At 36.1% G+C, this 20,741-nt stretch overlaps 1 protein-coding gene across 3 annotated transcripts in view; it reads right to left on the reverse strand.

Annotated features, from left to right (window-relative positions):
* Window positions 1–3,659: 3,659 nt before the first annotated feature.
* SNX4 (sorting nexin 4) overlaps window positions 3,660–20,741 on the reverse strand; it is a 72,551-nt gene continuing 55,469 nt past the window's right edge. For 2 of the 3 annotated variants that reach the window (XM_032406752.1, XM_032406751.1), the window contains exons 10-14: window positions 16,256–16,345; window positions 14,300–14,399; window positions 11,671–11,816; window positions 9,837–9,951; window positions 3,693–4,841 (exon numbers count right to left, since the gene is read on the reverse strand). In XM_032406752.1, the coding sequence (XP_032262643.1) occupies window positions 4,794–4,841; window positions 9,837–9,951; window positions 11,671–11,816; window positions 14,300–14,399; window positions 16,256–16,345 (499 nt within the window). In that variant the 3' untranslated portion in view covers window positions 3,693–4,793. Of the gene's footprint in view, window positions 4,842–9,836; window positions 9,952–11,670; window positions 11,817–14,299; window positions 14,400–16,255; window positions 16,346–20,741 lie in introns of all 3 variants that reach the window. The other variant, XM_032406750.1, reaches the window with a different exon arrangement.

Here is a 20,741-nt window from a genome sequence, read left to right on the forward strand (position 1 = left end):
TTTTATCATTATTACCCATCTACTCACCTTTATCATTAAGGATTCACGTTTTAAATTTAGCTTTTGATATAAACTTGTAAACTTGGGGGCACCTGGGTGGCTCAGTTGGTTAAGCATCTGCCTTTGGCTCAGGTCATGGTCCCGGGGTCCTGGGATGGAGCCCCGCATCGGGCTCCCTGCTCAGTGTGGAGTCTGCTTCTTCCTCTCCCTTTGCCCCTCCCCCTGCTTGTGCTCTCTCACGCATTCTCTCTCTCAAAATCTTAAAAAAAAAAAAAATGTAAAATATCTAAAAAAAACTATAAACTTGTAAACTTGGAACTGAACTAAGAAATCAGAGTTGCCTAATTTTTTTTTCTTTTATATAACTACTAAATTTTTCTGTATTTGCTAAATGATTGTACCTAGATGGGTCTTGGTTTGACAGCTAGTGGTATTTCACATTTCTCAAAGTCTGACCAGTAGCACTGACATTAGCTAGGAGCTTGTTAGAAATGCAGACTGAGGTTCCACTCCAAACTACTGAATCAGGAGTCTGCATTTTAACTAGATCCCCAAGCGAGTCACAAGCACACAATTCAAGTTGGAGATCTAGTCTGTTATTTCCCCACAGACCACCTCATTCTGTTTCCTCCTCCTCTCCCATTCCTAGTAGTACCTAAGGCATTTTCTTGTCAAATATCTTGCAGTTTGAGCATCATGAAAGTTACCTTTCCCATCCCTCTCCCACCATCATGAGTCTGTCTCCTCTAGGTATCTTAACACCTGAAGTCCCCTGCTCCTCCAAAAGGGAAAAAAAAAAAGCCTCAAAAAGTATAGGCTCTGGATCCATGCTACTTGGGTTCAAACTCTGGCTCTAACAGTTACTAGCTGTGGGACCTCGGGCAAGTCACGTCACTGCACTGTGCCTCAGTTTCGGCTCCAGTAGTAAGCATCTGATGCATGTTAATCTATATCCTCTGAAATCAAGACCTTAGCAACTGAATATTTAGGAATTTCTCCTTGTCTTCTGCTGAATGGTGCTTCTATCACCTAGTTACATAAAAGGAATGTTTTATTCATTTGGGCTTTTAGCTGCTGAATCAACTACTTTCACCTTCATCTGGGGATGGATTTTATAACTATCTGCTGAATCAATAGATTCCCTAAACATTCTAGACTTGGGACTGCTCACCTCGTGAACATACTCTCTGATCTTCAACTATGGAGCATCCATGAGCTTCAGAGTTCAATGATTATTGAGAAAAAGGCTCAGCAATGAGCACAGGAAGCAACAGGGGATGGGCATAGTTGCAGGAAGGTTGGGGTGAAAGCCAGCCGAATGTCAGCAACGGTGGGAGGAGAAATGGGGACACATACTATCTAGAAGGCAGCTGTCCTGTGACAGACTTGACTTTCCCAACATTATGTATGTTAGCTGTAGCTTGTCCACAGATGCCCTTTATCAGAGTACGTTTCCCTCTATTCCTAGTTTGCTGAGTTTTAAATCATAAATCAGTGTTGAATCTTTTTTTTTACATGTATCAAAATGATCATAAGGTACTACTCTTTACTGTGTTAATATGATGGGATTATAGTAATTGACTTTTAATGTTAAATCAACCTTGCATTCCGAGATAAACTCTGCTTGAATCACGACATACTATGCTCTTTACATATTGCTGGGTCCAATTAGTTAATGGTTTAACAATTTCTGCGTCTATGGTTATGATGTATATTGATATGTCACTTTTTTTTCTTGAAAAGGTCTTTGGCCAGTTTTGGTACTGTGGTAATACTGTTCCCATTAAGAAAAAAAAAATGAAAAAAATGGGAAGGAAGTATTCCCTTTTCCCTATTTTCTGAAAGTCTGTGTAGAACTAAAGGTTTTTCTTACTTAACTGTTTGATACAACTCATCAATAAAGCCATCGAGACCTGAAGTTTTCTTTTGTAGGAATAATTTTGATAATAAATTTCTTTGGTACAAGGTTACTCAGATTTTCTATTTCATCTAGTATCAGTTTTAGTAAGCTATATTTTTAAAGGAATTTGCTGACTTCATCTAATTTATTGGTTTAAAGTTGCCCATAATATTCCTTATTATCCTTTTAATGTCTGTAAGATCTATAGTAACATCTCCCATCTCATTCTTGATAGAAATAATTTGTACTTTTTCATTTTCCATCCAGGTTTGCTAATAGTTTAATTTTATTAATCTTTTCAAAGAACCAACTTTTGGCTTTATAACTCTATTTTTAATACCATTAATTTTCCTCTTCCTTTCTTCCACTTACTTTGGATTTAATTTGCTCTTTTCTTCAATAGCTTATTCCTTCCTTTCAAATATATAGGTATTTAAAGCTATATAATTTAGGAAGCAAGTATAATTCTACTGATCTGACCTTTTATTATTTATTTCTCTGGGTTACTCACCCTTGAAAGAAATTCCCAAATCTTTTTTTTAGGGAAAACTTTTTATGAGAAATCAGTAAATTCTACGCAGGGGGAGAGTATGCATATAAATCTAAAGAAGGATTATAAGGATATAAAAAGCCTAGCATTCCTGTTACATAACTCTTGGTTTTTCATTCCATTCCAAGCTGGGTGTGTTTATTCTAAAGATGCTTGAATTTTAAGAACCCGCAGTTCCTGTTTTGGATGCTATGTTGTAATTACCAGTGACTCACTCAGGCATACTCAAGTTTTGGGTGTAAATGAAGGTTACGTATGACTTCAGTTAATTTTAATGCTTTGACTATACCAACCGCATCACTAGGACACCGTCAGGACGAGATCTTCCTCTGTTACTATTTACATTAATGTAATGAGTCATTTTTCTTCAGTCATTCTTTATATTTTTATATTTAGCTTTGAAGATTTAAACCCCACTCCTCTTTAATAATTCATTTTAGCATTCTGATTTTTAAATAGTTTTGAAAAGGGTTATTGCACAGATTATTTTCTTTATACTTATTCTGGATAGTACCAAAAATAATTCCCATCATAAAACTTCTTTAAGAGTTTCTTGTTTGTTTGTTTGTTTTTGAGGGGGGCGCCTGCCTGGCTCAGTCCGTACAGCACGCAACTCTTAATCTCAACATCATGAGTTCAAGCCCCACGTTGGGCGTGGAGCCTACTTAAACAAAACAGAAAACAAGTTCAAGAGTTTGTTGTTTTTTTTTTAAAGGAATGATTTGTGCTATCAAATGAAACTTTTTAAAAAGTCAACCCAAGTCAAGATATTCCTAAATATACATACAATCAAGTGAATATTTGCATGTTTTAGAAAAATATTTTTCCTAATTCATCTTTTTAAAACATAGGTAACAATGGCCTTCTCAAACTAAATCAGCTAGTAGAAAAAAATCTACTACATTTTACATTTAGCTTAAGGTTAGTTTTGGGAAGAAGCCTTTTGATTTTTAAATGCCAAATGTAAAGCTATTTTATTTGATGATCTTTGCCTCCAGCAATTTTCTTTTTTTAAAAAGCAGTAAATTTTTAAAAATTGTATCTCATTTCAGCATCTTATTTTTTGAAAAACCCAACATTTTGGCCTCAGATAAATTTACACAATTAAACACTTCAAAACATAATATAGCATGTATTATTTTCTCACAGGGCATCCGATACTAATATGTATAGATAACTTTGTTAAAATAACAAAAATCATATGAAAATCAGCACAATACTTCATTTATTTATTGTATAAGTTTGGCAAACAGCACAAAAATCCAGCAACATTTTAAACATGTAAAAAAGTCAAATGCTGAACAGTACTGGGGATTTTTTTTTTACATAATTAGTAATAATGAGAACACATTTAAAATACTGCAAAGCTAGCAAAATGAGGGTGCTTGGCTTCTGAACATATACCACAAACACACACAAACACACACACGCACAAAAACAATATAATTTATCTTTACAAAAATTACAGCCAAGCAATAGAAAAGAAGGATGTTAATAATGAAGATACTAACACATATGTTCACTACATGTATCTTACACATTGAAATGCTACATCTTGTACCCTGAAATGCCATGTGTAGAGAGCCAAGCAGAGTAAATTTAGGCTCATCACTGAGGTTAAGAATTATTTGAGAAGAATTTAGTGCTTATATGTAACATATTCAATTAAAACTTTCTATATAGCAATTCCTAGATCATAACAATGTGTTCCACTATATATCTGAGAAGCTGAATCTTCTTTGTTGACTGTATAAAATTTCTGACCAGTATCAAAATTCTGGTAAAACACAAATTGAAGGCATTTTCTAGTGTATGCAAATGTTATAGGGGGCATCAATGAATGTGGGAGAAAATCTTAGATTTCACACTAAGTTTCTGCTGAGCTTTGTCAAACCAAACAGCTCAACTCTAAGGCAAGAAAAAATAACCCCCTATAACAGCTTAGTGGGTCTTAGCAAGTGAAGATAGGAATTCAATCTTAGGAAAAAACTCCCTACATAAACAGATTGGAGACAACTGGCATTGAAACAAACAAATTACCTAACATCTTAACATTCAGTCATTGGTTCAGAAGCCTGACAAACCATCTATTGATAATGTATTATCAAATTAACTTTTTGGAATCAGCACCAGTACCCAAAACCTCAAATTATAATATTTAATATTCATTAAAATACATCCTTCTTGTGCTATATGAACACAACTACAATCAAATTAAAGAAAGTTGAATTGACTCAACTTATACATATTTTTGTGTATACTGGGTAGCGACTTAAGTTTTTTTCATTTACTTGTGCTTCTGTTCTGGGGCACTTTGATTGAAGAGAAATTCATTTCACAAGATTACATCTTGCTAAAGCATTCCTTAGCATTGGTCCAAACTTGAATTCCCTAAGACAACACAAAACAAACAACCAAACAAAAAAACAAAAAAAGAAAAGAAAACTTTAAAATGTGATTTTGGAAGGATTCTGAAAGCCGAAGTTTTTGGCTTACTGGTATGCTAAATTTCACTTTCTGGAATAACTAACAAGTCCAGCAAATATGACACTATTTCTGGCAATGGCTAATAGAAGTGAATGTCTAATGCTTCTGAAAAAAGAAAGAGATTTGCATAGCCTATCTTCAAGAGCGGAAAAGAGCTCCTACAACTTCTTTTTTTAGCAAACTGAGTTTTCAAGGTTCATAACATAAACTCATTTACTCAGATCACATGTCTGCATCATTTCTATTTGTAAACCAAACAAGTTCTCAGGCAGTTTTTCTATGTAATACTTAAAACAAAAGAAAAAAAACCTTATTAATTTAACAATTAAATAAAAATTAATGGATTTTTTTTTAAAAAATGGCTTATTAAATTATTAGTCTAACAACTAATGTGATAAAAACCAGTAACAGGCTAAATTACCAAAGCCTCCCCAGTGGTTCTAGCAGGCCGTTCAGCACAAAGTTAATATGACATACATACCTAATATGCTTAAACAAAAATGCATGTATATAAAAATAAAATAGTAAAATCTAACCAACTGGTAGAAACAAAGGGGTTTTTTTTAACAAACAAGATACATATTCTTGAATAACTGCTAATTCATGAAGAAGCAATATTTTAATACTTAAACATTAAAGTAGGTCAATATTTATCAAGTTACCAAGGCTCCAAACACTAGAAAAAAAAAATCAATCTTTTGATTTTTCTCCTCCTGATGAAATATAAAAAGCAAATTTTTAAAAAAAAATCCTTTAAAATGTCTCAGATTGGCTGGATAAAGTAGTATCTAGTAAAAGTATTTGTTGTCAGAAAGGATAAGAGATCTTGTGCACTCGCATAGGAACGTGTCCATGAGACGTCAAATGAGCAAATGAAAACAACCCCCAGCACATGTAACGCAGTCCTGTTTTTTGTGGGGAATTATTTTCTAAATTACTGTAAATGTACAAGAACGTCTGGAAGGACACACGCGAAGTTTCTAACAGTGGTGAGGTTTCAAAAGGGATTTGCTGGAGGAAGGGAAGAATTTTTACCTAATATGCTTCTGGATTTTTATAATTTTTGCAATGAGAGTATGTTATCTTTATGGTAATATTTCTGCTCTGATCTTTATTAAATTCCTACCTTCTACTAATTTTGGGCTTTGTTCTTTTTCTAATCCCTTTAGATGTAAGGTTAGATTGAGATTTTTCTTGTTTCTTGAGGTCGGCCTGTATCGCTATAATTTCCCTCTTTTTTTTTTTTTTTTTAAAGATTTTATTTATTTATTTGAGAGAGAGAGAGCACAAGAGCGGGGAGAGGGAGAAGCAGACTCTCTGCTGAGCAGGAAGCCCGATGCGGGACTCGATCCCGGGACTCCAGGATCATGACCTGAGCCGAAGGCAGTTGCTTAACCAACTGAGCCACCCAGGCGCCCTATAATTTCCCTCTTTGAACTGCTTTCGCTGTGCTCGCTTCGGCAGCACATATACTAAAAATGAACTGCTTTTGCTGCGTTCCAAAGATTTTGGACCACTGTGTTTTCATTTTCATTTGTATCCACGTATTTTTTTATTACCTCTTTGATTTCCTCACTGACTCACTGGAGGTTTGGTTGCATGCTCTTTAGCCTCCACATGTTTGTATTTTTCCAGTTTTTTTCTTGTGATTGATTTCCAGTTTATACAATTGTGGTCAGGAAAGACGATGATATTATCTCAGTCTTCTTAAATTTTTTTTTTAAGATTTTATTTATTTGTCAGAGAGAGAGAGAGAGCACAAGCTAGGGGGAGGAGCAGAGGAAGAGGAAGAAGCAGGCTCCCCACCAAGCAAGGAGCCTGATGTGGGGCTTGATCCCTGGATCCCGGGATCATGACCTGAACCAAAGGCTTAACCTACTGAGCCACCCAGGCATCCCAGTCTTCTTTAATTTTATTGAGACTTGTTTTGTGACCAAATGTGTGATTATCCTGGAGAATGTTCCATGTACACTTGAAAAGAATATATATTCTGTTGTTTTTGGATGTTATATTCTACACATATCTGTTAAGGCCATGTGGGCTAAGGTGTCACTCAAAGTTACTGTTTCCTTATTAATTTTCTGTCTTGATGATCTATCCATTGATGTAAGTGGGGTGTTAAAATCCCCTACCATTACTGTATTACCATCAATTTCTCCCTTTATATCTGTTAATATTACTTTATGTATTTCGGTATTCCAGTGTTGGGTAAATATTTACAGATGTTATAGCCTCTTGCTGGGTTGGGCCCTTTATCATTATGTAATGCCCTTCCTTGTCTCGTTACAGTCTTTGTTTTAAAGTCGATTTTGTCTACTTTGTCTGATGTAAGTATTGCCACCCTGGCTTTTTTTTTTCCCATTTCCATTTGCATGGAATATCTTTTTCCATACGATAATTCTTAAAATTTAAAAAGATAAAGTAGGGCGCCTGGGTGGCTCAGTTGTTAAGCGTCTGCCTTCGGCTCAGGTCATGATCCCAGGGTTCTGGGATCGAGCCCCACATTGGGCTCCCTGCTCGGTGGGAAGCCTGCTTCTCCCTCTCCCACTCCCCCTGCTTGTGTTCCTGCCCTCGCTATCTCTCTGTCAAATAAATAAAATCTTAAAAAATAAATAAATAAACAGAAAGCCTCTTACTAAAAAAAAAGATAAAGTAGCTTAAAAATCAATCAAGTATTTCTTGATTCAACAAATTAGAAAATTCACTATCAAAAAGGTTGACCAAAAAAACACTTAGAAGTAAATTTTTAAAAAGATTTTATTTATTTGTCAGAGAGAGAGAGAACACAAGCAGGCGGAGGGACAGAGGGAGAAGCAGGCTTCCGGCGGAGCAGGGAGCCCGACATGAGGTTCGATGCCAGGACCCTGGGATCATGACCTGAGCGGAAGGCAGACGCGTAAGCAACTGAGCCACCTAGGCATCCTTGTAAAAGTTTTTTGTTTTGGTTTACTACTACTACAATTTAGTCATTTGATTATATTCAATTACCACTTTGGATAGCTGACCTTATAACAAAGTATGGTATATTTGAAAAGTTAATACACAAGTAAAATAAGCAAAACATAGATACCCATATTTACCCAAGAAAAACTAATATTAATCTTATCTTCTCGTACTTAATTTTAAGTTCATAAAAAAAAGAATACTGCAGATTTTCATATATAAAAATCTATTCCACTTAAGGAAAAAAATACATGATGAAACTTTATAGTACTGTTCTTGGGCAATAAGGTGAATACACATCTTTTTAATCTCATGTGGGTATACTTGTTTACTATAGTTAATCATAGGACACATGAGCAGACACACAAGATATCCAACAGCATATCCAAATACACCTACAGTGATATCTTCTTTATTCAGAGATTAATTTCCAGCACCCTCAACCACCCCACCCTAGGTAAAGTGGGGAGAAAAGTCCTTTGAGCCATTATACAGTCTGCCTTTTACTTGGAAAAGCAGAAAACAGAAGATCACAAGGAGCTTATTAATAAGTCTTTTATGAAAACAAAACCAAACCAACTCTAAAACATTTGTGTTATCTGATCTTTCAGACCTCCCGAGATTAAAAAAAGAAAGGTTAGAAAAAAGACTAAATGTGAAGCAATCTGTGGAGCAGGGAGGCAGTAGAGTTAGCAGGAAGAGAGCAACGGATAAAAACACTCTCAAGCTGTGGGGCACCCGGGTGGCTCAGGCAGTTGGATGCCCCGACTCCTGATTTAGGCTCAGATCATGATCTCAGGGTCATGGGATCGAGTCCCATATCAGGCTCTGCGCTCAGTACGGAGTAGGCTTGGGATTCTCTCTCTTCCTCTGCTCCTCCCCTCCCCGCTCACACACTTGCTTGCTTGCTCTCTCTCTAATAAATAAATGTATTAGTAAATAAAGTCTTAAAAAAAACACACACTATCAAGCTACAGTCATACTCACCCATTGGCATGTGCAGATGGATCACTCATGATTTTAACGTCTCTTAAATGACCTCAAAGATCCACTATGTGAAGTAACTTACACTTTAACTGAGGCATAAATATGAATTTGGCCAATACAAAAGGAGCCCATGTGACTAATTCTAGAGTCTGGTGTTTACATCTCAAAGTATCTTTGCTCTCTGTGCACTGCTGGTGATACCAAGTGGAAAGGGCTAGGGAAGGGATGGTGTCTAGCCAGAAAATACACATTTTGGATGAATTAAAGCACAAGTTGTTTATATGAGTATGATTTTTCCCTCTAAGAAGGTCTTCATAACTGTGAGAAATCATCTTGCTATATGATTTACTGAGATAATGCACGTCGGTAAACTGTGAAGCGCTAGACATATGTAAACCATTGGTACTAACTGACACACACACAGGCAGATCGTGGGTTATAAAAAAGAAGGAATGTTTTATATTTCGTTCTTACAATAGCATTTTAAAGATTTCAGCACTGTCCAAACACTTACTTGAACCAGAATAAGCTTCCGTGTTCTTATCTTCTTCTATGGATATCAGTCACATGACAGACTTACTATGACAACAAACCGTATCATAACCACATTTCCCCCAAACCATGGTTAAGCTATCTCCCAATCCAAGTACTATACATCACTGTTAGGAACAGTATCTTACCCCCTGTCCAAGAACATCATATAAGCCAAGTAATGGTGTTGGTATATATTTTCAGATACTAGATATAAACAGGGCATACAAATGTGGAACTTCGGGTGAGTGAAGACTCAATAATTAACATTCTGGTTACAATACTCTTTCAACGTTAAGTGAAGAAACCGGAAAACATTCTGGAAAGGGGGGGGAAATGGGCTTTAAAAAATGAAAAGAAACACTCTGGTCCACATAAGAGAAATCAGTTTTAAAGAAATTTGTAAGCACTTCTGAATATATTTGTGCCCTCACCTACCTTTTTGCACATACTGATCTGCATGACTGCATAGCTTATGAGGGCCTCCTTTAAATCATGGTTCTTTTGTTCTTTGAAGCGTTCAATATCGGCCCAAGCATTTTTCACAAATTCTCTGAAATAAAATGTGTAGTCATCATCACTCTTACTCAAATTAAGTTAACTATATTATAAATTCTAATAACCAGTTCTCGTTTGCGTTGGTTTTTATTTATCTATATGGAGGAAAACGCTACTGTCTGTATAAGATAGTTCTATTTTTCTCTTCCTAAAAATTATACTAGGAGAAGAAGCAGAGAAATAGTCATACATTCATCTACATTTTAATAATCAATATTTTTGCCACAAGAATCCCAGCTTCAAATTATTCCTATAAAGCAGCCGTTAGATGGTTTTATGAACCAGCTCACAAGCCTAACAGAGGCCATGTGAAGTTGCCCTCCTGGGGTCACTGGAAAACATATACTCTTTTGACAAGATATATTATGTATCACAATTATTATTATTATAACACATGAAGTTATTTTTTTTCAAGATTTTATTTATTTATTTGACAGACACAGAGAGAGTACAAGCACAGGGAGTGGGAGAGGGAGAGGGACTCGCCATCCTGGGATCATGACCCGAGCCAAAGGCAGAGGCCCAACTGACTGAGCCACCCAGGCGCCCCTTATACACTTGCTTTCAATGACAACCAGAGTTTTAAAAATTCTGAGAGGCATTTGTCTTTCTAAATCCCATTCATAAAAGTTTACTTTTACTTATTTGGTGCCAGCAGTCCTAAAAATGAACAAAAATACCTCAACACCAATGATAGACTCTTGGTCGGCCTTGATCTACTTATTATCAGATGAAAAACAACAATAAGGAAAATAAGCCAAACTGCAATGGCAGACCTTTGATAGTTGCATTTCCAGAAATATTTATGGAATAATTACATGCCAAGCCCAATGCAGGATGTTGAAACATAAAGATGAAAGACACAGTCATTGACTTTGAAGGGCACTTAATCTAGCCAGGGACAATCACAGAGAACAACTGACCACCCAAAACAAAACTGCCATGTTACCGTGGCATGAACCAAGCGCTACGAGAGCCTGCGAGGCTAGAAGTAAGCCTCACAAAGGAAGCAGCGCTAGAGCTGGGCAATGAAGAACGATCAGGCTTTTGTCAAGTGATGAAGAAAGGGCAAAGGGAGTGTGCAAAGGACAGAAATCAGGAAAAGTGCAGGAAAATAATATTATAAAGTTGAAACTCTTCTTACTCTTTCCCCCATACTAAAACTGTTTTTATAACATGATTTTTGATAATTCAAATTTCTTAGGAATTCAATCACTACATTTTATTTTATTTTTTTTAAAAGAGTTGTTTATTTATTTATTTGAGAGAGAGAGAGAGGGAGAGAAAGAGCACAGGAGCAGGGGGAGGGGCAGAGAGAGGGAGAGAGAATTTGAAGCAGAATCCACGCTTAGCGCAGAGCCTGATGCGGGGCTTGATCCCACAACTGCAATATCATGACCTGAGCCAGAACCAAGAGTCGGACACTTAACTGCGCCACCCAGGTGCCCCTCAATCACTACAGTTTAGGAGAACCAGTATAGGGGCACCTGGCTGGCTTAGTCTGTGGAGCCTGTGATTCTTGATCTCAGGGTTGTAAGTTCAAGCCCCACATTGGGTGTAGAGATTACTTAAAAATAAAATCTTAAAAAAAAAAAATGCCCTAGAAGAACAGGCTATAATGTAGGAATGTTAATGAAGATGGGAAACAGTATAAAAAAACAATCTGCCATGTAGTACATATGTCTAGTTTTGTTCAACATCTCAGCATTTTTACCTGCCTTCCAGATTTTTAGACTTTAACTGTTGTTCTCCTTCATTTATTTGTTCTTCTAGCACCTTTATTCTGGCTTCTCTCTGCTCTGGAGTTTCTTGACCAAAGAGCTTGGTAGTCATTCCCTTCAAAGAAAATGTTCTCACGGTCTAAAAGGAAACATAAACAGGTGAGTGGATAAACAAAATGTGGCACATATGTACAAAGAAATATTATTCAGCCTGAAAAAGAAAGGGAATTCTGACACATGCTACAACATGGATGCATCTGAGAACATTATGCTAAGTGGAAATAAACAAGTCACAAAAAGACAAATACTGTATGATTCTTCTTAATGTAAGGTATCTAGAGTAGTCAAAGTCATAGAGGCAGAAAGTAGAATGGTGACCGCCAAGGGCTGGAGGGAAGGGAAATCGACAGTTGATGTTTAGTGGTATAGAGTTTCAATTTCCAAGATGAAGAGAGTTCTGGAGGTTGGCTGCACAACAATATCAATGTACTTACTACTACTGAACTATACACTTCAAAATAGCTAAGACAATCCCTAGTATAACCATTCATTAATCTATGCTCTCATAAAATTGCTTTTAATTTATATCAGTGTAAATTCAATAATAGTTGTACTAATTCTTTTCCACTATTTTGTAAGCTCGAAATCATAAGAGTATAAAAACTATTATTATTATTTTTTAAAGATTTTATGTATTTATTTGACAGAGAAAGAGAGAGTTCACAAGCAGGGGGAGAGGCAGAGGAAGACGGAGAAGCAGGCTCCTGGCTGAGCAGGGAGCCAGATGCGGGGCTCGATCCCAGGACCCTGGGATCATGACCTGAGCCAAAGGCAGCCGCTTAACCGACTGAGCCACCCAGTCGCCCCAAGAGTAAAAATTATTTTTTAAAAAGAAAAATACAGATGCCTGGCTGGCTCAGTGGGTAGAGCATGTGACTCTTGATCCTCAGGGTTGTGAGTTTGAGCCCCATGTTGGGTGTAGAGATTACTTAAAAATAAAATCTTTCCGGGTGCCTCAGTGGCTCAGTTGTTAAGCATCTGCCTTCGGCTCAGGTCATGATCCCAGGGTTCTGGGATTGAGCCCTACATCGGGCTCCCTGCTCAGCGGAGCGCCTGCTTCTCCTTCTCCCACTCCCCCTGCTTGTGTTCCCTCTCTTGCTGTCTCTCTCTCTGTCAAATAATAAAATCTTTAAAAAAATAAAAAATAAAAAAATAAAATCTTTCAAGATAGACAGATCTATACATACATATATAGAAGAAGAAAAAGAGAAAAACCAGGTTAAAAAAATGGTTAAGATGACAAATTCTGTTATGTATATTTAAACCACAATTAAACATTTTTTTTAAAAAAGAGAAATAAAACTTTTGCCATTTTCCCCATACCTCATAAGTCTTATAACCAGGGGGTCCTAATATGATTGCTAACACTGGAATAATATGGAATAGTCAAAAAGAAAAAATTTCTAACTGAACTTCTTAATCAAATGGAAAACTTCTAGGTGAAGTATTAGGCAAATTATTTCTTTAGATCATAAGTCATATTTCTTTAAATTTCTCTCTGACATAAAAAATAGATAAAATTCAACAGGCAACAAAGGAAATAGACCACACTAAAACAAACAAACAACATTTAAAATCTGCATAACACACACTGGAACTTGGGTATCTATCAATAAAATAGGATGCCTTCCCTTGCAGGGAAGCCTGAAGCATCACTGCTTTAACACTTCCTCACTCTCCGGAATTTACTGAGAGAAACACTTTTCCCTTCACATGGAGGAGTAGAGAACCCTGCTCCCTGAAAATGGCCTGGGAATTTCCCCTGAGTTTTAAAAATAAATCAAGCCCAGTGTATACATGTTTTGTGGCCAACGGTCTTTTCCCACATATATCTGTGACTTTTCAGACATACCAAAGTACTTGTTAACTATGAAGTGACGGATAAATGGTGGTACTGTCACTGTTTCATTATTTCCAGATTGTGTATTCTCACTACAACAGCTACTCTATTCCAATAAAATGGTTGGACAGTGGAAAGCTGACTATAAAAATGATCTAAGATTCATACAATAAGATATGGAATTTTCTTCACAAGTATTCACTGTGTACCAAAAGCTCCTTCCTAGGAGAGATGCACTGATTCTAACTAGGTAAGGCTTTTCAAAGTAAACTAAAATTTCTATAATATACTTTGTAAAATTAAACCTGACAAAGGTCATTATTTCAACCACAAAGAATAATGTTTTTTCATTTGGACTTAACATAAACTAAAAGACACTTACTACACAGAGCAATGTTGGCAGAATTTTTTTTTTTAAAGATTTTATTTTCAAGTAATCTTTACACCCAACGTGGGGCTCGACCTCACAACCCTGAGGTCAAGAGCTGCATGCTCCACTGACTGAGCCAGCCAGGTGCCCTGGCAGAATTTCTTCCAATGCTATATAATACAGTGTTTTAATGGCTTACGTCTTTTAATATCAAGATCACAACCCAAAGAATTATAATGTTGCCCATAAATTACTCCCCTATAAAAGCTACAGGCATCCTGAGTATGAGAGCTGCAGCTCCTTCCTTATATGGCTTGCTGCAATGATACCGAGACCTAAATGGAACACTCACCCCAGTTGCCAGTTCCTCACATTGCTGCTTTTTGGATGCTAAGTCCTGAGCAGCCATCTCCAAGTCATATTGCATAAGTTCATGTTTCCTGCATACAGCCCTAGGGATGAAAAAAGTGCTGCCATTTAATTTTTGTGCCTTCTTTTAACATATCAAAAAAATTTTTCAGGGGACGAGGGGAAGCATTCACAATGTCTTACTAGGCTCAGAACTTGTGTACACAGAATTTTCAAGTTTAAAATGTAGTAGCCCAATATTAAAAATTAAATCTAGCAGAACATAAGCATAAAAATTTTACATATACTTAACAAAAAAGGTCGTTTTTTAGATACCTGCAACATTTTTTTCAATAAACACACCATTATCATATACATTAACAACAAAATCTTTTGTATAACATAGAAACTAATGGTGGAATCTCACAAAGCAACTGAATATTCTTTAAAAAGATTTCTCAAAATTTTCTTTTTTTATACAGAAATGTCTTAGTTTTGAGGTGCCTAGGTGGCTCAGTTGGTTAAGCATCCAACTCTTGATTTTGGCTCAGGTCATGATCTCAGGGTCGTGAGACTGAGCCCCATGTTGGGCTCTGTGCTCAGCAGGGAGCCTGCTTTAGATTCTCTCCTTCCTCTGCCCGCACCCCCCCACCCCGCTTGCACACACGCGCTCTCTCTCAAATAAATCTTAAAAAAAAAAAAAGAAATGTCTTAGTTTTTATCATAAAAGTAATCCACACTTAGTGTAAAAAAAAAAAAAAAATGCTAATACAGGAATGCACAAAATAAAAAAAGTTTCATGAATTCTTTCTTTTGCCTAACTCCACTATCCAGACACAATCCATATTAATAGATGGTGCATATTCGGCCAGACCTTAGCTAGGCACTTACAAATACACATATGCACGTGCCTCAAGTGATTCTACATCTCATCTTACTTAACTATATACCATGGACATACCAATATACATTAATCTTTTCTACAGTGTTTAAGAACTATACAGAATTCGGGGCGCCTGGGTGGCTCAGATGGTTAAGCGTCTGCCTTCGGCTCGGGTCATGATCTCAGGGTCCTGGGATCGAGTCCCGCATCGGGCTCCCTGCTCCTTGGGAGCCTGCTTCTCCCTCTGCCTCTCTCTCTCTGTCTCTAATGAATAAATAAATAAAATCTTTAAAAAAAAAAAAAAAAAAGAACTATACAGAATTCCACTGTATTCAGCAACTTTCTTTTACTTTGTAACGTGACCTTGGTGAAACTCCTGACTACTCAGTCTTAAAAGGAACAAGGCTAACAATGTGCGGATGTTTTCATACCAGTTACTGAACAACTAAAGGAAAATTGGTGCTGTGTTTACTAACAGAAGTCTTATACTGCTTTTAAAAGTGACAGGAAAATAACCAAAAGTGGCTATGACCAAAAGACACCTATTCCAGGAAAATGATTCATTTTTAAAAATTGGACAGAAAAAGTATACTAATTTCTTCTTAATTAAATAGAACTATATACCAGAGAATTCTGTTCGGCTCTGTAGGAGATACCATAAAAACAGAAGACAAAGTGCTGATATTAAGAACTTATACAACCTTACTAAGAAGATAAGCAGATGTGTAAAGAATTACAGAATAAAAATGGCAACATATTGCCTAGTGACAGGCCTACATACACTCAATCTGTATTTTGCATCCAATCTTCAAACTGAAAAAAGTAGAAAGAATAACATACAAACAGATCTGAGGTTAGAGACTGATGAGTTTTATCAATATTATGTTTCAAGAACAGGACTTGTCTTAAATGTCTATGCCTAGCACTCTGCAACACAGAGGATTACAACGAGACCTCATTCAATACCTGGGGGATGAATTCATTTAAAAATCACCTTACTGTCTTTACTTTCTGGCAACGTATGAGGAGAGTGGTGACCAGCCACAGGGCTGCATCTGGAACACTTATTATACTTACCGCAATGCTTCTGCATAAAACAGATATTCCTTTAACTGATCTGCATAATGTTCTTCATCTTCTAAAATATCATCAATAGAAGATGCATACCTGTTTAAAAAACATTGCACACAAACTTTTATCACGATACAAAGTATTAATGATCAAGAGAAGTGCTATTTGTTACCCGTCAATAACAAAAGTAAATACACAAAGTTGAGAATAAGCATTCAGAAACACTTATAGCAATTTTTAATTACCAGGAAAATTTTATTGAACTTTACCAAAATGTTTCAATCAGCAATGGCTTGGAAATAAAAAACAAACAAAAAAAGGTCCTTCTTACAGGTAGCTTAAGAAGCCCCGTAAGACTATAATATATTTTGTTCAAAGATACTCTATGAAAGGGCTACAAAATCTGTAGAAAAAATAAGAGTTTAGTATAATTGGTGCTCAAATGTTCCTGGCAACAACTACATACAGTAATGCTTAAAAGCTACAAAAGGAAAAACAGCGTAAATAAGATTACAAAAAACTTTAGAAGCCTTATTTCATACTAATTCTCAATAGCAACCTGTGCTTTGATCTGGACAAGCCCCTCATTGTGTTGTCATTCTCATTCCTGCACCTCAGTCCTTCCTTGTACAGAAATGTGACCACTCTCTACACTGCTTCTCCAAATCCTACAAACACATATCTCAGCACCTCTAGGAAATCTTCCCAGACTACTTTAGTCCTTAGTCATCACTCTACTTTTGATCTTTTTTTTTTTTTTAAGATTTTATTTATTTATTCGAGAGAGAGGGAGAGAGTGCATGAGCAGGGGAGGGGCAGGGGGAGAAGCAGATTCCCTGCTGAGCAGGGAGGACACGGGGCTCAATCCCAGGACCCTGAGATCATCACCTGAGCCAAAGTCAGCCACTTAACCGACTGAGCTACTACCCAGGTGCCCCCACTTCTGATCTTTTATCAACAATTCACAACTTACATTTTATCAAATGTCTCATGTGTTGGTTTTATTTCTTCAACCACATTATAAATTCCATAAGGACGTGGGTTATGTCATGTACTATTTCTGTATGGTATAACAGGCATCCTTTTTTCAAATTAATTCTAACTTCTTGGCATGGGAAAAAAAGAAAAATATATTCTATGTCTCCAGACCTGCTTTATGTAGGCAAGTAAACAAAAGTACTGAAGTTGTAAAAATAAATAAATAAACCTACATTAAGATTCACTGAAAAGCTATGTGCTTATAGGATTTACAAAACAGGCAAAGTCCATATTCTGTAATTACAAACTCATATTTGCATGGAATTTCTTCTATGTGACTGAAAAAAGTCTTGAGAATCACTGTTAAGAGTAGGAAAAACTGCCTTTAATTCATAAATCTATGATTCTGAAAGAGTTAATGTTAAGGAAACAAAAAAGAGGAGCCATAGGTGGGGTGTCTGGGTGGCTCAGTCATTAAGCATCTGCCTTTGGCTCAGGTCATGATCCCAGGGTCCTGGGATTGAGCCCCCACATCCGTCTCCCTGCTCCGCAGGAAGCCTGCTTCTCCCTTTCCCACTCCCCCTGCTTGTGTTCCCTCTCTTGCTGTGTCATTCTCTGTCAAATAAATAAATAAAATCTTTAAAAAAAAAAAAAAAGAGGAACCACAGGGCTGGTGGCCTGAAGACAGGAAACAGCGAACAGATAAAAGGCACATCCTTGGGTAGAAAAATGTAAGTGGTGACGATTTTTAGATATCAGTACTGAAATTAATTTTATTTAATGCTTTAAATAAATCAACTGAAGGGATAATCTTAAATTCCTGAAAATGCTAAATCAACAGAATACAGGAAAACGGCTTAGGGTTAAGCAAATTGGTTGAAAAGTAGCCAGTTAGCTTGAAAATGGCCCAAAGAAATATTTAGATAAAATAAATATTTTTTGTCTTTTTATTACTGAGTTTTAAGAGTTCTTTATATATTGTGGTTGGAAACGTTTACTCCCAGTCAGTGGCTTGCCTCTTCATTATTTTAATGGTGTCTTTTGTGTGTGGGGGGGGGGGGTAAATAAACATAACATAAAATTTACCTTTTAATAATTTTTAAGTGTACAGTTAAGTGGCATTAAGTACATTCACAGTGTTGTGCAACCATTAACCACTATCCATCACCAGAATGTCTTCATCTTCTCTAACACTAACTCCCCACATTCCTCCCCACCTCCAACAGTATCTTCTGATAAGCAAAATGTTTAATTTTGATAAAGAACAATTTACCATTTAAAAATTTCTTTTTTCTTTTCATGTTCTCTTTAAGAAATCTTTGCTAATTTGAAGGTTGCAACGATATTCTCATGTGTTTTCTACTAAAAGCTATAATTTTAGCTTTTATACTTAAGTATATGATCCAAATTGCATTAGTTTTTATGTAAGGTATGAGAAATAGCTCAAGGTTAATTTTTTTCCTTGTAGGTAACCAGTTATTCCAGAACCATTTCTTGAGATGTACTATTTAAATGCTGGTCTATCACCACAGATAAAGGGCTGGTATCCAAGATCTATAAAGAACTTCTCAAACTCAACACCCAAAAAACAAATAATCAAGTCAAAAAGTGGGCAGAAGATATGAAAAGACACTTCTCTGAAGAAGACATACAAATGGCTAACAGACACATGAAAAAATGTTCATCATCATTAGCCATCAGGGAAATTCAAATCAAAACCACAATGAGATACCACCTTACACCAGTTAGAATGGCAAAAATGGACAGGGAAAGAAACAACAAATGTTGGAGAGGTTGTGGAGAAAGGGGAACCCTCTTACACTGTTGGTGGGAATGCAAGTTGGTACAGCCACTTTGGAAAACAGTGTGGAGGTTCCTCAAAAATTTAAAAATAGAGCTACCCTATGACCCAGCAATTGCACTACTGGGTATTTACCCCAAAGACATAGATGTAGTGAAAAGAAGGGCCATATGCACCCCAATGTTCATAGCAGCAATGTCCGCAATAGCCAAACTGTGGAAAGAGCCGAGATGCCCTTCAACAGATGAATGGATGAAGAAGATGTGGTCCATATATACAATGGAATATTACTCAGCCATCAGAAAAGATGAATACCCAACTTTTACATCAACATGGATGGGACTGGAGGAGATTATGCTAAGTGAAATAAGTCAAGCAGAGAAAGTCAATTATCATATGGTTTCACTTATTTGTGGAACATAAGGAATAACATGGAGGACATTAGGAGAAGGAAGGGAAAAAGGGGGGGGGGAATTGGAGGGAGAGATGAACCATGAGAGACTATGGACTCTGAGAAACAAACTGAGGGTTCTAGAGAAGAGGGGGGTGGGAGGATGGGTTAGCCTGGTGATGGGTATTAAGGAGGGCACGTATTGCATGGAGCACTGGGTGTTATACAAAAACAATGGATCGTGGATCACTACATCAAAAACTAATGATGTATTGTATGGTGACTAACATAACATAATAAAATTAAAATAAAATTTAAAAATAAATAAATAAATGCTGGTCTATTTCTGAGCTTTATTCTGTTCCACTGATCTGTTTACCATTATGTCAATACCTATCTTGATAACTGTATCTTTATAGTAAGTCTTGAAATCAGGTAATATATTCCAGGTTTGTTCTTTCTCAAGACTGTTTTGGCTAGGTCCTTTGAATTTCCATATAAGTTTTAGAATTAGTATACCAATTTCTATTAAAAAGTTACCAGAATTTTGATTGGGACTGCAGTTTGGGAGGAATGGACATATTAACACTACTGAGTCTTCCAATCCACGAGCACATACATTTATTCTCCCCATTTATTTAGGTCTTCAAAATTTTCTCTCAGTATATAAAGTCTTCAGTGTAGAAGTATTTCACATCTTTCATTAAATTAATCTGTAATATTTTGTTTTGATGCTATTATAAAAAGTATTGTTTTTCGATTTTTATTTTCCAATTGTTGCTAGTATATAAAAACACTTTCTTTTTTATATATTTATCTTATATTCCGCATCCTTGTTAAATTCAGCTATTAGTTCTGTAATATTTTTGGCTGATTCTTTATGATTTTCCATGTAAAAGATCCTGTTAACTACAGAAAAAGATAGTTTTAATTCTTCCTTTCTAAGAGTGATGCCTCTTATTTGATTTTCTTGCCTGACTAGGACTTCTGGTACAATTTTTACTAGAAGTGGTAATAGCATACAACCTTGCCTTATTGCTTGATCTTAGGGAAAAGCATCAATACTTCACTATTAAGTACAATATTATCTATAAGTTTTCAGTATTTCAGTATTAGGTACAATACTAGTTTTAAGTTTTAAATTGAAGAAATTTCTTTTAATTCTAGTTTGATGAGAATTTTTATTTTGAGTGGATGTTGAAAGGTTTTTCTACATGTACAGAAATTAACATGCAGGTTTTCTTCTTTATTCTACTAATATATGAATTGGACTGATTGATTTTTCAATGTTTTAAATTAACCTTCATTCCTGAAATAAACTT

The sequence above is a fragment of the Phoca vitulina genome, unplaced genomic scaffold (genome assembly GCF_004348235.1).
Source record: "Phoca vitulina isolate PV1807 unplaced genomic scaffold, GSC_HSeal_1.0 scaffold8, whole genome shotgun sequence".
Taxonomy (NCBI): Eukaryota; Metazoa; Chordata; class Mammalia; order Carnivora; family Phocidae; genus Phoca; species Phoca vitulina.